Here is a 16,186-nt window from a genome sequence, read left to right as displayed (position 1 = left end):
TGCGGAAATAATTGGGGTCTCTCATAAGAGAGTGATCCCAAAGAAATACAACAGAAAGTAGCTATTAGCAAGGAACAAAAAAACTTTTCTGCGCTCAGTGAATGGTTCGTTTTCACAAATGGTGGTTGTCAAGAACGTATAGGAGTTACACTTACTGGGGAGGAGGGGGGTATGATAACCATGAGCCCCCTCCTTGAAGTGAGGTCTCCTTTTTTCTCCAGAAAGACGTTTCCAAGCATTAAAGATGAAGTAATAACACTTTATTTCCAAAACAGGCAACGCGTTTCTGTGCTCACAGGCACCTTTCTCAAGCCAGGCTTGAGAAAGGTGCCTGTGAGCACAGAAACGCGTTGCCCGTTTTTTTAGCGAACATTGGAAATAAAAAGTGTTATTACTTCATCTTTAACGCTTGGAAACGTCTTTCTGGAGAAAAAAGGAGACATCACTTCAAGGAGGGGGCTCATGGTTATCATACCCCCCTCCTCCCCAGTAAGTGTAACTCCTATACGTTCTTGACAACCACCATTTGTGAAAACGAACCATTCACTGAGCGCAGAAAAGTTTTGTTCCTTGCTAATAGCTACTTTCTATTGATATTAACAGACACACCAGGATGCATTACAGGAGCGAGTCTCTGCTTGCTTCTGTCTTGTGCTGCCCATAGAAGTCTGTGGGGAAGGAAGAGAGTAGGAGGATGGAGGTGCTAGAGAATCCCTTCTACACTGTTCTCTACAATGTCCTTCATGCATCTTCTGGGTGTATGGAAGTTAGAGAGAGAAGAGCAGGATCTCCTCTTCTGTGTGCGATGTGCCTGGGAGACATCATAGCTGATATTCTCCACCCAACAGCTCAGGGAAGACCAAAAATTACATTGATAACTGGTGCAATATGCCAAATAAAAGTCATATAATGGTCACAAATAGTGTTATTCTTCATGTACAAACATGGCAGCTTATTCTGTAGTTACTATACCATAACATTCTCATTCAAACACAAAACATTCCAAGCTTGTGGATTTTACTTCCCTGGGGAAGTGGGCACTTTAGAACTACCTCAGTAGTTAAAGTTACCCTCCGGTTTCAGGACAAGGTTCTGTCCCACGACTGGAGCTGGAGGAGGATATATCACTTACAGCTGATCTTCTCTGCCGCCCCCCTTACCCCCCAGGGATGGCAGCAACCAATAACTGTAGGTAAAATACCCCCCTGCCCGTTCTGTCCCGTAAAATGGAGGGTTACTTTAATGTATATGACACAAAACAAATGCACATAATTTAATTATATACTTATTTTGGTGCAGGCACAAAATATCTCTTTATAGGAATTCCATAGCACCAACTCTAAGTAAGAGAAGGGTCCGGCTATTACAATTTGGCTGAAGTCTGGCATTACACTGAATTTCAGTATGAAATACCAGTTCAGTTTAGATGCAGAAATCGCAAAAGTATCCAATGAACAAGAAGTAGCATCATAATGAGGTATTATCTAATAACACACCTATTTCTATACAAGTTATTATTGCAACAAGTCAGTTTAAATATTTTACGCATCCCCCTTCACCCCATTTCTCTGTCCTTTGGAGAGCGGCCTCTTCATATCAGTGTTGGTCTCTGGCTACTGTGACACTTACACGATGCCATGCGTTATTCAATACCCCCCGCAAGTTCCATATTGGAGCTACCGTATCAGGCTGCATATTATAGCTGCTATCTATAGCTTTGCAGATGATTGTAATTTCTTTGTCTTGCGCAGGAATAGTTGCCTCCAGTTGCCACAATTTCCATGCCCATACCAATCCCTTCTTCTCCTCTCCAATGAGATCAGCCACTTTCCAGGTCTTTCCTCCATCCAGCGACACATCCACTCGTACAATCTCTCTTCCGCCTCCACTCCAGGCATATCCTTTGATGGTCACTTTTCCATCATCCTCATCTGGGGTGATGATTTCTCCAGGCCTTGGTTCTGTAATTGCAGACTGTACAGGTAGCTCTTGTATGGCTGGAGCAGAAGAAAAATCTACAGTATCCCAATCCACGTTTGGATTGAAGCCCTTGTAATCATTCTGCTGCCAGTGACTAGAACTTTCCTCCTCACTTACAATAATGCGCCCCAACCACTTCACATTGCGGGCACCTACCACACCTGGCACAATAACCCGTAGAGGAAAGCCATGGTCTTTCGGCAATTCCTCACCATTCATTTCAAAAGCAAGCAGGACTTCATGGTCCTTGCTCATTGCATGCCTAAAAGGAATGGATGCTCCATACTTTGTACCAGTTACATCTTGATCCAAGCCTTCGAACTGGACATGTTGCACATTGGGCGTGTTCTCCGTATAGCCGGCATCTGATAAGACATCCCTGAGTCGTACTCCTGCCCAACGAGCTGTACTAATTGCGCCTGCACCCCAGTCCAGTCCTTTAACGGTCTTTATAGCATTCATTTCAGAGCGCCTATTTCCAGCACATTGCAAAGTAACAGTCACTTCATGTCGTGAAAACTTGGTCTTGAGGTCTTTAAGGGACAATTTCAATGGTTTACCCTGCTTTGCTCCAGGTGGTCGCTCTACAATAAGCTGAAATTCGTCAGGGTTAATATTTGGCACTGGCAAGTGATTCCTCTTGAAGAACAGCACATTTGGGGTGATGAAGTTCTCAGTCAACATTTCAAGGGGAGGCTCAGCATTAAAAGGCTTCTGACTATTGACCTTTAGAACAGGATGTCGAGAAGGATCACCAGAGTAGGGATCAGAAAAATCAAGCGGTTCCTCCTTGTCATCAGGGCTGATCACTCCCACCTTGTACTCTTGCAGAATTTCCAATACATGATCACTCTTGTGAACGCCATAAAGGGCCCAGAAGGGCTCTAAAGCTCCTCCAGCCGCCAGCAAAATTTTGCTTTTTCCCCCAGGATGTAAATCCACAAAATCTGTGATGTCAAAAACTTCTCCCGCATATGTAACCCATATTCTGTCAGAAGGATTTGTGTGCTTCTTCACCTCTGCCCTCGTATACTGCGGCAAGAAATGGGAAGAGACCGCTTCTTTTTCAGACTCTGCTTGGACCTTCGTGAAAGAGAAAGTTAGTTATTAATGGCTTGTCTAAACTTTAACAGCAACTATTTGTACAAGCTAAAGATCGGACGGACGGACGGACGCACGCACGCACGGCATGGGACGTATACAGGTACATAAACTAACAAGTGATTGGGTGGCCCGTTTTTGAAAGTTACAGGCAACACATAGGGCAGCTTCATATGAACGGATTCCTATTGCGGAATTCATGGTCAGCGTCCGCAGCAAATCGTATGCACTAAAGGGTATGTAATGTTTTTTCTTCACACTCTTGGATACGAATTGCGTATTGTGTGTGTGGAGGAAAAATTTCAGCATGCTCCATTTTCCTGCAGACTCAGTGCGGACGGCCTCCATTGAACTCAAAGGAGGCCGTCTGACCTGCAGCCCATCCACAATTGGCATTGCGGATGGGTGGGGGTAGCCACATCTTCGCCTAGCGACAGTGCAGGAAATACAAATATATTTCTTAAAAATGCTGTACTGCGCATGACCGACAGGGAGCATCTGCGTTCATCCGCATTATAGAGAATGCAGGTACGCAGGGTTGCCAGCCGGATTCCACTGTGGAAACCCATATGCAGAATCCAGATTGTTTGTGTGCAACCGGTCTTACTAACCTACAAGGGAGCATAGACATAACTCATGAACGTTTGAAGCTCATGTACTGGGTTTAATTTTGCAATATATCAAGATAGTCTTACTTTTCGCCTATGGGTATCAAAAATCAGGATGGAACCCAATCCCAACAATACTCCGGCGGTGGTGGCACCCCATTCCCAGTGGTTTGTTCTGGTCCCAGTTTCTTTGCTCCAATTCCTCCTGGACTCATTCTTCACTGTACACATTCGTACGGACATGAATATGTGTTTCTGCAACCTAGAAGACAATATACAGTTTATGAAGACAATGCGTGAAGCCTTGTTGAGGCACAATACCCCCACCCCACCACCTCAATTCAAATTCATACACAATTTATGATAAAAACAACTGTGTGCAGAATTATATGCCAGTACCACAAAGATCCATTATCTGCTCACATGCATGCTTTCGTAAGAGTGTACTTTATGTGGCCGATGGTAGTCAAGATCAGTCTCTTGGTAATCTAATGGCAGACTATTGAAAATTCAACATCGCTCTGTGGCTTTGCATGAGACATGGGCAAGAGAAAATCCTTGGATCTGCCTTACTTGGGTTGTACCAGGATCACAATGAATCCCCTAACCGGAGATGACCTGCTGATCGATGGGGGTCTCACCACTGATCCCCAGAAAGTGGGTCCCGCATCCCATGTCCTCATCACTGGACTCTTAATGCACGGAGCCCCAGTTACACAAGCACGCAGCCGCTCCGTTCACTTTCAACGAGACCGCTGGAGATACTCAAGCAACAAGCATTCAGGTATAATAAATGCCAGCACTTCATTCCTTCTGACGTCACTGCAGGTTAAAGTGACCTACTGTTGTACTGCTTTTACACAGGCCTACCATCGTATTAAGCCTTGTTCCCACCAAACACCAATGTTTGTGTAGCCAACAGTTTGCTGACCCTGTCCATTTGTGTTGGCTCCACCTAGAACTTGGAGTCACTTAAAGTTCCCAATCTGCCACCAAGTTTAACATAACAGCTATACTTTATCTCGCAAGTAGTAACAGAGTGAAAGCACATATCAGCTGCAGGTCATAGCAGATAAGATAAGACGCAAGGAAGGTAATTGACTAGAAAATATAACAAGTAGATAAGAATTAGTTATTAGAAGCTGCAGGGTGCAGCTTAAGGCCACAGCCTAGAAACGTCCATACCGAGAATGATAAACTCAGAACTTTCTTCTATGGTTTAGTAGGCAATTCCACAAAAACTAATAACTTAACTATCCTATTGTTTATTTGGCTGAATAATGAAATGGTTAAAGAGGTTTTCAGGTTTAGAAAAACATGGCCGCCTTCTTCCAAACACAGCAACACCCTTGTCTATAGGGTTGTGTGTGGTAGTACATGCGACTTTTTAATTGCTTTTTGTTAATTTGTCTTTTATGGCATTCACTGTGTGAGAGATAGGAAACCAATTGGCGCAGCCTCCTTCCTCAAAAGGAGAAAAAAAAAAAAAGAATAAAAATAGGGAAAAAAGTTTTCGCATGAAAGAACATGATAAAAGCAGTAAACAAAAAAAACCAAAACCAAACACCAAAACATTTTTTTAGTCCCAGAAGGGGACTTGAAGATGCGATCAGTCAATTGCTCACACAATACATTGCAGTATTTTGTGATGCAGTGTAGTATGCTTCTATCAGGGTCTAAAAGTCTTCAGCTCAAGGCAGACCTGGAAGCCATCCACTAGGTCTCCAGCAGCCATGTTGACCCATCGGGTAATGAGTGACAGCCGAAACGTCCTCCGTCTGAAAGCAATTCAATTCCTGCGGGTGCCATGAACCATAGCGACCAGAGCTCATGTCCACGGGCGGGTTTGAATTCCAGGATCCGTGTGGTGTACCCACATGGATGATCCGGAGTTCAAGCAACTCATAGACTATTCATGGGCGCCCGCAACTTAATTCAAGCATGGTCCGGAAGGTCCAGAAAACAAATCACGGCCTGCTGCGTTCTGCCACGGGTCCCACAGGGATGGCTTCTATTGAAGTCAATGGAAGCTGTCCGATCTGCGGCACACCGGGAACTGTCACTCCAGGTGTGCTGCGGGTCCTGTGGGAAAGCAGGAGATAGAAAAAAAAATCTTCACTGCGCATGTGCAGGGGGCATGCCGGCAGGCACGCCCGCCCACATGTACAGAGGAGACTCCAGGCGACCCGCACGCATCTGGACTGGTAAGTAATGTCCTCATGCCGCGGGCAGGGTGGGATCCCGCAGCTGGGCTCCTACCCACGGAACCCGTGGACATGAGGCCTTAAACAGGTGGGAGCAGAGTTTTCTTCTATCCTGGCCATTTGGTTAGGAGCCCACCTGTCAGACAGCTGGGCACCCACTTTGTGCAGCAGAGACACTCACGCAACCATTAGACTAGACCGACATTGAAAGTTGTTGGCCTAGCACAAGGTGTCTAGGGACTGGTGCAAAAAGGTATATTGGCAGTAATGAAGGGGTTAAGCTTTTTAAATAAAATATTAGAAATTTCAAATAGAAGAACGATTTTGTAGAGAAAGATGATGGAAGATGATGCAGGGGCCTATGTAAGGCTTCATGGGAAAGATTGAGCTGAGGAGCAGAAGTCCAACATACAGGTCAGCAAGCTCGACATTAATAGGGTTACTCATTAGACAAAATGACAGTAAGACGTCACGGGGCGAGCAATAATTCTGATATCACACCAATGCACAGTATCCTGAGGAGCCAGCATACTGTAGGGTCGTTGTGTAATCATTGCACTTTATGCATGCATTGCTTTAACCTTTTTATGCACCATGACAAGACGGTATATTGTTTGCTTTGATTTAAATCATCATGTCATGCGGTTACTGTACATCACGGTACAGATGGTCGAGAGGGGGTAACATTTCTCCTTAGGGAGAGCACCTAGAAGGTGAGTGAGACTTATAAGGCCATGCATGCTCCTCTGGATAATATGCAAATAGGGAAGATGGAACAATACCTCTGCAGCGCCACCTATTGGATGGCAGCATTCCTCCAAATCAATGCTTGCCCCTTTATACAGGTCTGTAGAGCAAGGATTGGGAATTGAAAACCAAGCCAGAACCCATATAACTGCGCTATTACAAGCGGGAAGGAGACTGTAATGGACAACTGCAGCCCTGCTATAAAGGGTGAAGCCACACAGCTTGGTTGCAAGTGGCCGAATCACAACCACCTGCGGTGGCCACTGTGGGTAGTTGTGGTTTGGCAGCAGACCGTGTGGCTACACCCTAGAGGTGAAGATCAGAGAAAACGTCGATCCTGACTATTTAACACCTTAAAACACCGTGAACATAACGGATCATAGTACCTATAAGATGTTTGCTTTGCCAGCAAAGACATTGTGATAGCTACGGTTGGTCGAAACGTTGTTTTATCGTTTGGAGGAATTAAAAAGCAATTTTTAAATCACACCACGGATGCTGCCATCTTCTTTATCTACATTTGATATCACAATTGTGGTCTTCATCGGATCGGGACCCGTTACGGTGGCTTTGCATACATCTGTCCAGCTTTGAGGTTGTGCTGTTGGCATCCTTTCCATCTACCCTATTAGAAATGGGTTGGTCACTCACCTCTGTGGTCTTGCCAGGCTGCATAGTGCCACCGACTGAACCCTACATAGCAGCGTCATGTTCCACCCTAAATCAGAGACAGAAAACAAGTTGAAAAAAGTAAATACAAGCCAAAAACAGCAAAAAACGGGGGTCAGTTGCAGCAGCAAGAGGCCAGTTGCACATTCAAAACTGCCCCCATGACCCTACGGGAGTTAATGCTTCACTAGTTGACCAAGCTGCCAAATTATCACAGTGGCTATACAGGTCAGATTTCCCAAATTTATGCCTTACTGGCACCACTGAGCCAACGACGACAGCAGCATATGGGGTTGTGATCAGCAGTGACCGGTCAGCTCTGACCCATGGCAAGAACTTCCAAGTGGGTCTCTGCTGCCCATTTATGGCTTGAACCTGCATGATATGGGGGAGGGGGAAGCCCTGCAATCCTTTGCGGAAAATAATTGCAAATGATCGCGGATGCATGCGGTTTTCTGCAGATGTACACGCATCATTCATGCGGAAGATGGATCTCTCTTCCCCTCCAGCTGGCATTTATATTGATTTTTGTATCAAGTTGCGAGCGTTTCTGCTGCTTATACGCAATGTTAATTACATATGGACTGTGGATCGCTTGCATCCACAGACATACTGAGGCCGTCCTCACGGAATCAGTGCTAAAATAGAGCAATTTGTACCCACAAGTGTGAAGGAAAGTTTAAAAATACATGCCTTTCAATGCCCACGTTTTATCGTTGGACGGTGACTGTGAAATCCGCAAATTAAATCCGTTCGCATGAACCCAGCCTTACAGACGTCTAATAGCCCGAGATGTTATGCCTGCCAATGTGCCAATACCGTTTTGTTATACCTCTTCTACAGGCCCATCACCTCTTCTATACATCTCAGCTGCCTCTGCCAATACTTTACCATCCCTTTCACTGTCTGCCAGCTCCTTACGTTGCTCTGATACTTATGTTCAACAGCCCCTACCTCATCCCTACTTTCCAAATGCTCCCTCCTAATCCTGTTCCTGCAAGCCACCCACCTTCTCCCAGTATCCAACTACTTGGTCATATCCTTTAGACCCAATGTCCACAGGTGGATTTGAATTGCAGAATCCACGCGTGGCACCTATGTGGACGATCTGCACCTGAATTAAAGCATGTGGATTTGATTTGCGGATTTTTGCATGCGGAAATCAAATCGCAGCACGCTCCATGTCATTGAAGTCAATGTCCAATCCGCAATTAACATTGTCAGTCTTCTAATAATTGACATTCCAGTTTAGTAGCCCGATACATGGATACACAAGGAAAATTTGGCACATACCACTCAGAATTGGTGGAAGCAGCCTGGTAAAGTGATAATGTTGGTCGTCCACAAGAGTTCTAAAATAACGCTGTTCAACACAGGTTTTGTAATGGAGACGCCATTAACTAATCTTACCTAATTTTCAGCCGCTGAACATTGAGAATGCAAGATTGGTCCTTGTTTGGAGGTTATGGAGGGGGGGGGGGGGGTGTATTTAGTGTGATTTTCTTTTAGTAGAAAGAAACCACATGTACACGCTTCATATAGGACGTCTCTTCTAATCATTCAGTAGTAATCTGCCAACATTGCAGGTCACCATTTACCTTTATAACGCTTCTCAAGGACCACGATATCCCAATGAAAATGCTCCCGTGTTCGTCACCGAAATTAATGGGGAAGACATCTAAAATAGGAATAGACGATATTTAGTTTCGGGAAAATTCTACAGCTGTTTTTCTCTTACGCAGTTAGAAGTTGACAATTTTGAAAGCCTTCCATGCTTCTTTCGTGGTCCTTCAGCCGACTGAATGTCCTCATCCTTGTGAAGTTGTCTGGGGATTAATAAATATTCCCTTCTTGATTTTCTCTTGGTGCTCCTCAGAAATAGGTAAATGCATCCAAGTTCCTATTGAGAGACTTTACAAACGGTCTCACAAGTCTGAGTTTAATATGTAGGGGTGAAGGAGGACTTTATGCGGAGTGACAAGCGGCTGATACACCAGCTTAGAAGAATGTAATGCAAGTGATGATCGACGGAGCCGGTCCTCCTCCTTGTAATGATTTAATCTGCCATGACTGTCCCATTCACAGAGAGAACAGAATTTTGTGCAACCTTACTGTAGTCCCATAGAAGTGGTTTAAAACCCAAATTACCAGTTCAGTTTTTTTTAGTTCTTCGCTTTTTATCCTCTAACTTCAGAACAAGAACCAATCTCACATTTTCAATATCATTTTCATGTTCAGAAATTAGTCATTTCTCAGTTACAAAAAAAAAAAAAAATTCCTAATTTTTGTAGAAGAGTAATTAGCAGATCAAAAATAGCAAAAATTGTAGCAATTAAACTGATAGTTCTAAGAAAACCCTCATTACGTGGCATTGTTCAACTACTATGCTAAATATAAGTTATAACTCAAGCCTGCCTGCGCCCAGACCATATCTCCCAAAGAGAAAGGTAGAAGAGAATAACCCTCTGATAACAGGTGGTTTAGTGTAAGGATCGTGCCAGTAGTTACAAATTTGGAAGAGCGCCAATAAGAGAGTCAACGGACCTTATTGCTCACATAGTTGACAAGGGATCAATACAGCGTCTTATCTTAGAGGACTGATAACCTTAGCTACTAATTGTATGATCATGAAGCCATTGCCATGAATTATATAGCTACGGTGTCACCAGAGTCTACAGGAAAAGCCGCATATGGCCGACAGGACAATAAATGATTTAAAGACAGACTTAAAGGGGTTGTCCCGCGGCAGCAAGTGGGTCTATACACTTCTGTATGGCCATATTAATGCACTTTGTAATGTACATTGTGCATTAATTATGAGCCATACAGAAGTTATAAGAAGTTTTATACTTACCTGCTCCGTTGCTGGCGTCCTCGTCTCCATGGTGCCGACTAATTTTCGGCCTCCGATGGCCAAATTAGCCGCGCTTGCGCAGTCCGGGTCTTCTCCTGTCTTCAATGGGGCCGCTCGTGCAGAATGCCGGCTCCGTGTAGCTCCGCCCCGTCACGTGCCGATTCCAGCCAATCAGGAGGCTGGAATCGGCAATGGACCGCACAGAAGAGCTGCGGTCCACGGAGGGAGCAGACCCCGGCGGCCATCTTCAGCAGGTGAGTATGAAGACGCCGGACCGCCGGGATTCAGGTAAGCACTCTCCGGTTTGTTTTTTTAACCCCTGCATCGGGGTTGTCTCGCGCCGAACGGGGGGGGTTAAAAAAAAAAAAAACCCGTTTCGGCGCAGGACAACCCCTTTAATCGAATGTCTCCAAAAGCATGAAAGCATAAAATGATGTGTGACAGGGAGGAAAATATATATCGTATCAGAAAATGTTGTACCTAAATATAATTAACCCCTTAGTGATCAAGTTGTTTTCCTGCTTTTGTCCCCCCCCCCCCCCCCCTTTTAAAAATCGTAACTCCTTTATTTATGCATTGATGTCGCTGTGTGAGGGCTTTTTTTGTGGGAAAAGTTGTTTTTCAATGGTCCTATTTAATGTATCAGATAATGTACTGAAAAACCTTTAAAAAAAATTCTAAGTGGAGTAAAAGAAAGAAAAAAAACAAACAAAAAAAACGAACCCCCGTCATCTTTCGCTGTGTCTTGTTTCTACGGCCCACAAACTGCAACAAAAATGACACGATAACTTTATTCTATGGGCCAGTACTATTACTACAATACCAAACTTATATAGGTTTTTCTTTTTTTTCCCGCTATACTGCATTTATTTTCTGCCTCCTTCTGTGCACAATAGCCTTTTTATTTTTACATAGAGATAGTTGTGCGAGAGCTAATTTTTTGCTGGACGTCCTGTAGTTTGCGTTGGTACTATTTTGGAATACATACAACTTTTGATCGCTTTTTATTACAAAAAAAAAAACGCATTTTTTTTCAACAATTTTTTTTTCCAGACGACGTGCACCGTGCGGGATAAATAATGCGTCACTTTGATAGATCGGACTTTTACAAAAACAGCTATACCAAATATGTATTTTTTGTTTTATTATTTAGATTATTTTAGTACAAATATGGCAAAGCCTTTTTTTTCACTTTTATGATTATTAAATAATAATAATAATAATAATAATGTAAAACTTTATTGTTCTTATTTTTATCCCCCCCCCTCCCCCAAAGTCTCCACAGAGGACAATTTGCGATGCTTTGATTGCTCCAGCAGCAGGATGTAATGCAATGGCATTACAACATACTGCATTCGGGCAGGCATTCTATCAAGCCACCCCACGGGGATGGCTTGATAGGCATTCTGCCATGGCATACCTAGAGCATGCTGCATTGTGGGAATAAAAAACAAACTACGGCATATATTATCACAAAATGAATGGACACATACACCAAACCGCAGCAGTAAACATGCTCCGCATGCACCAAGTGTTTATTTGCTTATCAGGGGCCTGCAGTACCATTAGGTTGGCCGCACCCCATCATCAGATACAACTTCAAAAACTAGCCAACAACATCTGAAGCCCCAACCCAAGGAAATGTTTCTATGTTTAGGAAATTCTGTATGGGTTGGTTCATCAAGAAACATCGGAGATTCAGCAACATCCTTCAGTAGAACATACAGACCTTAGAAGACTTGTGGTCATCGCTGTGCATCTCTAGACTGTTCTGCGAGGACCCTGGGATAACAGACGTTACTGCTAAGCCTGTGCCGGACTGCCGCCTGCGAGTTACGCTCAAGATTCGAGTACAACTTGCATCAGACATCCATGTACCGTACATGCGCATCGGCATTTCTTACATTCCAATAGAACGGCCAGAAAGAGACAAGTTCAATGGCTCCGCTACCTCTAGCAGTCCCACTAAAATAACTAGAATAGCAATGCACATGTGCGACCACCAACCCCCTCACTTCAGGATGTGCTGAAACCTCGCTCAATAATCATCAGTGGGAGTCGATGAACCCCGACTGATGAGCAAGTTATCACTTATCATGTGGATAGGGGATAACCCATTGAAGGCACTCACACCCCTTCAGTGACTGTTGGGCCAAGAACACTTTTCTTGACAGGACAGAAAACCATAGCAGGTGACATTGTTAAAACATACAATGCACGCGCATATAATAAATATATAATTGTTTGTAAACAAACTTTAGAAGTTAATGGCAACAGGACCCAACTGTATAGGTAGCCATTGTCCATCGCTGACTTCAGGTCAGCACGAAATCCTCGTCCCTGATAAGAGGGACTGCACTTCTGCTCAGCAGCGCTGATAACATTCTTTAACAGCTGCTGTCCCACTGGAGAACAATAGCCATGTACTTAGAATACAGAACACCTGCTGTTCCCTAAATACATGCAAATGAAGCTACTAGCTTCATTCATTACTGATTAGCCTATTAGTACCTATGCAAAATGATTGCTCAAAAAGGTCAGTTTCTGACTAATTTTGAGCGATCATCTGTGTGTGTAAATGCAGCTTAGAATATTTAGAACCAAACTTATGGCACAATCTGTTGCATTTTATCCCTCCTCTATCTTTCCTAGACCCTTTTCAAAATTATCTATTGTGATGGAAAAAAGAAAAAGTGTAGACGCGCATTCTTTTGGTAAACGCACATGCGGTTTACATCTTAGGCTGGGTTCACACAGGGCGGATTTGCCGCAGAATTTCGCCGCGGCAAATCTGCCCGCGGCCGCCAATCTCGGGATTAGCCAGCCATGTGGACGAGATTTCTCAGAAATCTCGTCCACACGGGACGGCAAATCCGCTGCGGTAAGTCCGGCTGGAACTGCGGGTGCGGCGGCCACAGCCGTGGTTTCAGAATATGCAGCATGTCCATTCTTTTTTTCATTCCGCTGCGGCCGCACTCTCCTCTATGGGAGCGCCGGCTGCAGCGAAAGAGCGAGCGACCAGGCCGCTTCAAAGCTGCCGCGGCTCTTTCCGCGGCGGTTCTCCCGGCGGAAGTCTTGTGGTTTTTGCTGCGGCCAAACCGCGAGATTTCCGACGGGAATCCGCCCCGTGTGAACCCAGGCCAAGAGTGATCAGCGTTGTTAGATTCTGCATGTTTTGTGTTTTTGACCAATGTTAATGTGTAACAGCATTCTTATGCAATTTCTAAAGTAGGAGAAAAAAAAAAAAAAGTGCATCACAAATCCACTAGATGAGCGTTTGCTAGTCGGTACAGATCGTACTCCGCCACTTACACCGTTATTTTATGAGGAACCTAATTAACTGAAAAACACACAAGACAGAAGTAGTTTTACAGGCGGAGGTGGCTCAAACTGGTCCCGACCGAGGATTACATAGCTTGTAAAGATAACATTGTGGCATTCCTCCGGATCACTTCCTCTTTGTGGGGCATTGTTCAGGACATTAGTCCCAATAAGCGGAACAAGCTTTCTGATGTTAGGAAGAAGAAACAAACATCTTTTGTCCATAAGCGGGCCTGGTATCGGGGTGCATTTACATGTAGCGGGTTGTCTGCAGATTAAAAACAAACAAAAAACCCCCCAAATCTACAATTGTTGGGAGGAACCACAGCAGATTTTACCCTTTCAGTTAAATTCAACCCAAAGGGGTGAAATCTGCACCAAGTGGTATGGGTTTTGGTAAAGCTGTTCTGCAAATCATCCATGTGTGAACCCACCCTTGTGTTTATAAAGCATGACAGCGCTCGTCTCATCAAGAAACCCCCTTTCTATATGTAAACCCGTCGGCAATCACTGGATTGATGCGGATCTGGGGCTTGAAAAGTTCAGAAACTTTCAAATATATTTAGCATTTAAATTTTTCAACATTTCTGCTTAAACGGATATTGCCATCATAACAACTTCAAGATTGCTGGGGAGGGGTCACAGGGGTTAGACCCCTACGATCAGCAAGTTAAAATAGGGAGAAGACTTGCTGGGGGTCCGACTGCTGGGCCCTACACCAATGTCAGGACCAGAGCCTCGGCACATCCCAAAGTGTGGGCAGCGAAGGATGCGCATGCATACCTCTTTGTCATCTATGAACGACTGCCTGTTTACAGTCAGTGGAGGCAGGTGGGCCTCTAGTGAGCACAGCGCCGCTGGTCAGGTGATGCTGCAGTGGCCAGCGGCGTTGCGCTTACTAGACGCGCCAGGTACCCAGTGAAGGAAGGAAGCGCCAAGACGTCAGTGGTAAGGGGGGAAGCTCGGCATCTTCTGAAATCAGCTGTGCTTCTGATGAAGATTTTGACTCTGTCTTTTGCAGAAATGCTGCGGATTTTGCCACCCACTACGCATAAACATAACCTTAGGCTAATTTCACACGGGGGAATGTGATATCTGCGCTCACCAATATGTGATTTTTCCGTGGATGCTAGACTTTATATCGCAACCACCTCACATTACTTTGGACAAGCAGCGATCGCAGTGTCTCCCATTGTTTTCAATGGGGGGACCTCGCATTGCATGCGATGTTGCCGCCGATCCCATTGAAAACAATGGGCGATGCGGGGGGCAGGCCTAAAGTAGGACATGCCGCGATGCAATGCAGGGGAGCAAAAAAAAAAAAAGCGCATGTGTATGACCCCACTCAAAAGAATGGTGGTCAAATTCATGCATCTTGCAATGCGTAAATATCGCCTGTGTTAAGTCGGCCTACGGGTGGTTTTACATGGGCAAAAGTACCCATTAGCAAGCGCCAGTCAACAATACACCATGTCAATCTGCGTTCATTACCGCTGTGTCCGTGTAGAAGATCATCGTTAGCACGGAGGCAAACGGTTGTAACGACGATCTTTCGTCCGCATACGGTTTGCATTTGTTGGCAGCACATCCCCCTTTACGTGGAAACATGGCCTGCCAACCAGCGAGCATCATTACGCCCGCATGATCAGCTGATAAACTAGCCATCGCCTCGATCGCTTCAGTGCGGTTGCCCTGTAGCCCTAGGGCGGCATCGCACAGTATTAGCGCTGGGCAGAGTAGCGCTATTCACCGACAGCAGAGATCCTGAAAATGGAGAAGAACCGAACAAACACCAAAGTGCATCAGAAAGTTGTAGAACTTTTGATATTGCGCAATCCTGCCAAGTAGTCCGCCCGTTCTAATTATATAATGGGTGGAGAACTCTGCAGCGCTCACACCATTGGGCAAAAGTGTATACAGCAGTTATATAGTATATACCGATTTGCATATTATATACATAGCTTGGGTTTTAATGAATAAACCCTAATATACCCCAATTGTATAACGGACAGTCAAGGAGAAAGTTTCCCCAGCAGCAGCCCTGCGTGCCCAGCGGCTCCCCGTCCTGTCACAGCGCCACACGTGTCGTCCCCCTGCACTGCAGCCTGCGAGGGTCTCCTCGGGGCTCCCGCCGCGCTTACATAATGGCGCTGCTCCTTCGCACACGCATTACCTGCCGGGAGGCGCCGCCGTCCTCCTCGCCGCTGACAGCCGGAGTCGCACTGGGGTGCCAGCTGTCCCCTTATAAGGGGGAGTGGACTGACGTCACAGGGGCGGAGCCAGCGCACGGCGGGCTAGCACTATGGAGAGCCGTGACGTGGACCATGAGAAATGGTGTCATGGAGACTCCAGGCAGCTGTGGTTTAGGGCAGCTTTTAGCCCTTAGGCCAATGTTTCCCAACCTTCTCAGCCCTGGGGAAAAATGTTTACCACATGACACCACTGACAAAATAAAAAAGGGGATGTTGGCAAGGAGGGTGTCTTGTCACAATTTATGAGTTTACCTCAGATATCTCGGGCACCACTAGTGAGCGGCGGCGTGGCGCTCACTACAGGGCACGCGTGAAGGAGGCACCAAGACCGTGAAATCAGCTGTGGAAGCGCGTGGTTCACTCTTTTGGGGAAATGCTGCAAGTTGTGCGGTGGAAAATCCGCAGCTCTGGCTACATGTAACCATAGGCTATAGCGCCATTTACACAGGG

General features: G+C 45.3%; 1 protein-coding gene across 2 annotated transcripts; it reads right to left on the bottom strand.

The window, feature by feature from the left end:
* Positions 1-540: 540 nt before the first annotated feature.
* Positions 541-15,743, bottom strand: SUOX (sulfite oxidase). Of its 2 annotated transcripts, XM_066585079.1 has the most exons (5): positions 15,658-15,739; positions 8,908-8,987; positions 7,292-7,358; positions 3,777-3,951; positions 541-3,063 (listed from the first exon to the last, which is right to left on the bottom strand). In XM_066585079.1, the coding sequence occupies exons 3-5, from the start codon at positions 7,348-7,350 to the stop codon at positions 1,597-1,599; spliced, it is 1,701 nt and encodes a 566-aa protein (XP_066441176.1). In that variant the 5' UTR covers positions 7,351-7,358; positions 8,908-8,987; positions 15,658-15,739; the 3' UTR covers positions 541-1,596. The 2 variants fall into 2 exon arrangements, with proteins under 2 accessions (XP_066441176.1, XP_066441169.1); XM_066585072.1 differs by lacking the exon at positions 8,908-8,987 and having other exon boundaries at positions 15,658-15,743.
* Positions 15,744-16,186: the final 443 nt, after the last annotated feature.

The sequence above is a fragment of the Eleutherodactylus coqui genome, chromosome 1 (assembly GCF_035609145.1).
Source record: "Eleutherodactylus coqui strain aEleCoq1 chromosome 1, aEleCoq1.hap1, whole genome shotgun sequence".
NCBI lineage: Eukaryota > Metazoa > Chordata > Amphibia > Anura > Eleutherodactylidae > Eleutherodactylus > Eleutherodactylus coqui.
Note: the sequence above shows the minus strand (reverse complement) of the source record. Positions and strands in the feature narration are given on the sequence as shown.

Bases quoted from the DNA above. Each gene is read 5' to 3' on its own strand.
- SUOX (XM_066585072.1), bottom strand. From the start codon at position 7,350: ATGACGCTGCTATGTAGGGTTCAGTCGGTGGCACTATGCAGCCTGGCA. The intron at 3,952-7,291 runs GTGAGTGACCAA...ATTGTCTTCTAG, and splicing joins AGCCTGGCAAGACCACAGAG to GTTGCAGAAACACATATTCA. The intron at 3,064-3,776 runs GTAAGACTATCT...TCTTTCACGAAG, and splicing joins TTGATACCCATAGGCGAAAA to GTCCAAGCAGAGTCTGAAAA.